At 35.2% G+C, this 4,148-nt stretch overlaps 1 protein-coding gene across 1 annotated transcript; it reads right to left on the bottom strand.

The window, feature by feature from the left end:
- Positions 1 to 233: 233 nt before the first annotated feature.
- On the bottom strand, positions 234 to 2,387 carry LOC108383188 (uncharacterized). Its single transcript, XM_017639568.1, has 2 exons — positions 2,127 to 2,387; positions 234 to 1,868 (listed from the first exon to the last, which is right to left on the bottom strand). The coding sequence occupies exon 2, from the start codon at positions 1,798 to 1,800 to the stop codon at positions 829 to 831; it is 972 nt and encodes a 323-aa protein (XP_017495057.1). The 5' UTR covers positions 1,801 to 1,868; positions 2,127 to 2,387; the 3' UTR covers positions 234 to 828.
- Between the last annotated feature and the right edge of the window lie 1,761 nt (positions 2,388 to 4,148).

The raw sequence follows: 4,148 nt of genomic DNA, 5'->3' as shown, positions 1-4,148 counted from the left end.
ATAATTATGGAGGAAGAGCTTGGGCAAAATGTAAAATCATCATCGGTAGAATGATGGCAGTTTTGCGATTTTCCGCTGAAGGAAGCTGCCAACATTGTGTGTCGGGAAAGATTTTGATGTGATTGACAAAGCTTTATTGCTCTTCGTACAAAATTTCTGTCAAATGCATAAAAATTACAGCTACGTCGGTATCAGGCATACCAATATTACGAATTTCGAAGATCGCCTCCGAATTTCGAAATCAAGATACGAAAACGCGGTTTTAAGCATACCATTTTAACGATTCGTAACAAAATCGAATCTACGACGGATTACAGCATAGGGTTGATAAATTATAAGCTTTTTTGGAATGAAAAATTTGATCACATTTTAGAACTATTTATCCGATTCTTTGAAGGTTAAAGACGAGGCAACACTGATTGTTACTTTTACTTATTTTGGTTTCTGATGGCGATTCCCTGAAATATATGTATATTCGATTTGGTTTCTGAATGTTAATTTATGCTGGCAAAGCAAATGAATAATATTCTTTTTTGTATAAAAACATGTTGCAATTTTTTTAAATTGATGAAACTCTGTTTGCCCAACATGCATAACTAACAAATAGTAACCTTTAACTCTCTCCCTAAGTACTTTCAATATCTATAAATATTTAACTATTACAAAACATTTTAAGACGGGCTTTCTCTAAGTAAACTCGTAATTTTGTTGTAACAACATTAAACATGCCACTTATTAGTTAGGATATGTTGCCGAGGGCCTTATTATCAATTTTAATATAAAAACGTATGTATGTGTGTGTAGATGCGGCTGTCGTGAGTTATATTTTCAGTTCATTGTTCGCTTCTTCTCATATAACTCTTTTGGAGTGCATAACTGCGATTCCTTTTTACGAGTAGGAAGAGTCTCAACTTTACGGTCCATACCTTTCGTAGCACGCCAATTGCAATTATTATTTTGAATTTCGTTACTAACACCATTTCTGTTCTGCGATTTAGTATTGCTTTTCCGCCATGATTGCGATTTTATTGTGGTGCTGTCAGCGCTTCGCCAACTCTTTGTATCATTATGGCTTTTATTCCTCCTCCAATTTCGCGTACTACTTTCATTTCCGCTACCTTGTGCAGTCTGAAAACTGTCTACATCCCCAACCAAATCGATTGCACTCTCAAAACCACTATTAGGTGAAGCAGAAGATTGACCCCCAAAATGGTCACTCGATGTAGCGGCACAACTGCTTGCGTATGATACGCTCGATTCATCAGGTGATATTTGACCTTCAAATACTGGACTATTGTTACCAGATGACGGCGGCGAACTTGAAATGCGGGGTTTCAAAGTGAAGAATTTCTCATCGAAAAATATCGGCATTTCCTTACGACCATTTCGATTTATTCTTACCTTATCGGTTATGGGATAGGTGGCTAATGTGCGAGCCTCATCTAATGGCTGTTCTAATTTTGGACCCAATCCAACATGTCGCATCATGGCGATAGTTTCTCGCTCCAAATGCTCATTGTCGTTCCAATCGTCAATGGTTGGCTGCTCACCTAGTGGTTTGGTGCCTGCAATACGTTGCACCTTTGCAATTAGATTTAATTTATGGTTCTGAGAATTTGTAAAATTTTTTTCACGTTTAGTTTTCTCATTCTTTTGTTGCGCTATGAAATCCAAATGCGCTTTTGGACGGGGATAAAACGCTTGCGGTTTATTATCGCATAATTGACCAAAAATAAAATTATGATCTGGTTGCAAATCAACGATTTCCTCTTCAAAGTCGGTGGTTGGTACCCAAGACATGGCGAATTATGAGTATTATTAGAAATACCAATAACGATGAACGGCTGTCTGTATTTATTGTGTGAACTCTGTAATAGTGAAGATAGTTAATTATAAGCTAAGCAAATGTATAGGCTAAAAAAAAATCGTTTTTGCAATGGAAATTCCGGCACTGCAGCAAGAGCAACTTAACCTCAAATGTAGCGTCGCAATTAGCGTTAATAAAATACATTTAATTTTTACGAAATGTGTTGCAAGTTATGTGATTGCAAGTGATTTTTCCATCCTTACGTTGCAATTTCTTTGCAGACGCTGCACTTTTTCGCTTTGCAAAAACATGCACTTACCTCCTTTGCCAGTTCACCAAAGATTCCTTTGTTCCACGTACTCTTATGGAATTACACAAATGTTTATCACAATACAACTTTTACATAATAACTAGGAAGTAAATCCTGCCAATTATTTAATATTATGGTTTATAATTTAATTAGATACTTTTATTAACAGCTAAATGTCCGAAAACTAGCGTTCCGTAAAATTTTAGCGAATTTCAAAATGTCTACTTTTTCATCTCTCTTTCACATAAACTTTCGCTACTTCACGTCAACTTTTAATGCGTTTTAAGCAACACTGGTGTGCTGAGGCAAACCTGAAATTCAAGCAACACTGCTTTTTGGGACAATTTGGAAATACACGCAACTCTGCGGCCACGCATATACCCATTATCACATAAAAAGTTGTTAACCAAGTTGCGACTAATTTCGAATTCGAGAATTACGAAATAGTTGTTTTTATGGCTTTGTTAATTGATATCAATGTATATTTTTCTATCGTGCATACCAGCTTCCAAAAAAGACAGAACTCAAGTCAGTTACAAAAATGTAACTGCTCGTAGATCGTACAGATTCCAATCAATGGATACAAAAACAGGTACAACAGCAGGTTTATAGTTAGAGAATATAATCATGAAGAAAAAATAATTTTCATTAATTCGAGATAAATCCTACGACCGATTTATGCAAAAAACAAAAAATCTGCCTATTTTTTTATTTTTGCTCTTTTTGAAGAACGTGTGCGGTACACGTACACACATATTATGAACTCCTAAATAATTTAAGCGAATCCCTTAAACTCGAAATTGGTTTAACAATTTCCAGGATAGGAAAACCCGTCAAAAGTTGTATAAAAGGCGATTTTCGCGTGCAAATTAGCTACGTGGCTTGGAAAGTAGTTCGTAAATTTCATTTTCTGCTTTAGTGAATTTATTTATACAATTTGCACTTTTCACTTTTTCGCGGAATTTTGGAAATTTCTTTAATATTTACTTCACCTGACACATATATAAAGCTGGTTGCACACGAGGCAATCGATGCGATCGCTATTACTTGAGGTTTATGCAGGCCATGTTTTGGGAGACAATAGCAGTACATTTACACCTCTCTGGTTATCAGGTTATCTAGTTATGTGGTTAGAATGATAATTTTTATTTAGAACATACACATTAACTTTTTTAATAATACATTCACGCTTTCATTTTCTTCGTAAATATCTTTAATTTAATGAAGACAGTAATTTGGGCAATGATTTGATGTGCGGTCAATCCGGTGGCGTGTCGTTGTAATTTCGGACAGCGGCAGAATATAGTATGAAAACCCGCACCGTGATCTTTTCTTGTGTTTGAAGACTTTAGTAAATGGTACGAATTTTACGCCAAACGACACTAACAATGGTTTCTTAAAAGTGTAATGTCTTTCTAACTGTTTGTTCGCCTACTTCACACAAACATTTTGACAACTGATACATACATATTATCAGTTTTCTTGTCTTGTGTAAACGCCAGGTTAGAGGTGACGTTTGTGGCAACACGTTTTCGAAAGCCAATTTTACACGATCCAATATGTGCGACAACATGGTTTAAACGTTTAAACAAAGAATTTAACACAGCTGTAGTTAAAATATATTTAGGAACTGAATTCTAAGTAGTGTGTATGTAATAATAAATTCAAACAATTCATTGATGTACAATATAAATACACTTCTTACATACCACGTTAAGGTTATTAAACTTACATCATTTTATTTAACTCTATTAAAGAAGTCTAATTTACTAGTTCCAAAACCGCCTACACGTTTTGTCCGGAGCACTATGATACGGTTACCGCGACTGAGACTCATTTGCCGACAGCGGCTTAAAGCGACAATACCATAGAGAATTCTCATTAATAATGACGAAAGTGCGTGAAAAGAGCAAAGAACAAGGAAAAATGCAAATAAGGCTGATCAACTCGTTTTTGAAATGTTCAAAAACACACAAATAAAATCTTGCCACATTGATGTGATGGGTACATATTTACATATGTATGTATATA

Source organism: Rhagoletis zephyria, unplaced genomic scaffold, assembly GCF_001687245.7.
Source record: "Rhagoletis zephyria isolate East Lansing unplaced genomic scaffold, Rhagoletis_zephyria_1.1 Rzeph_scaffold_31328, whole genome shotgun sequence".
Lineage (NCBI taxonomy): Eukaryota > Metazoa > Arthropoda > Insecta > Diptera > Tephritidae > Rhagoletis > Rhagoletis zephyria.
The sequence above is the reverse complement of the archived record's forward strand: the minus strand, read 5'-3'. Positions and strand labels throughout refer to the sequence as shown.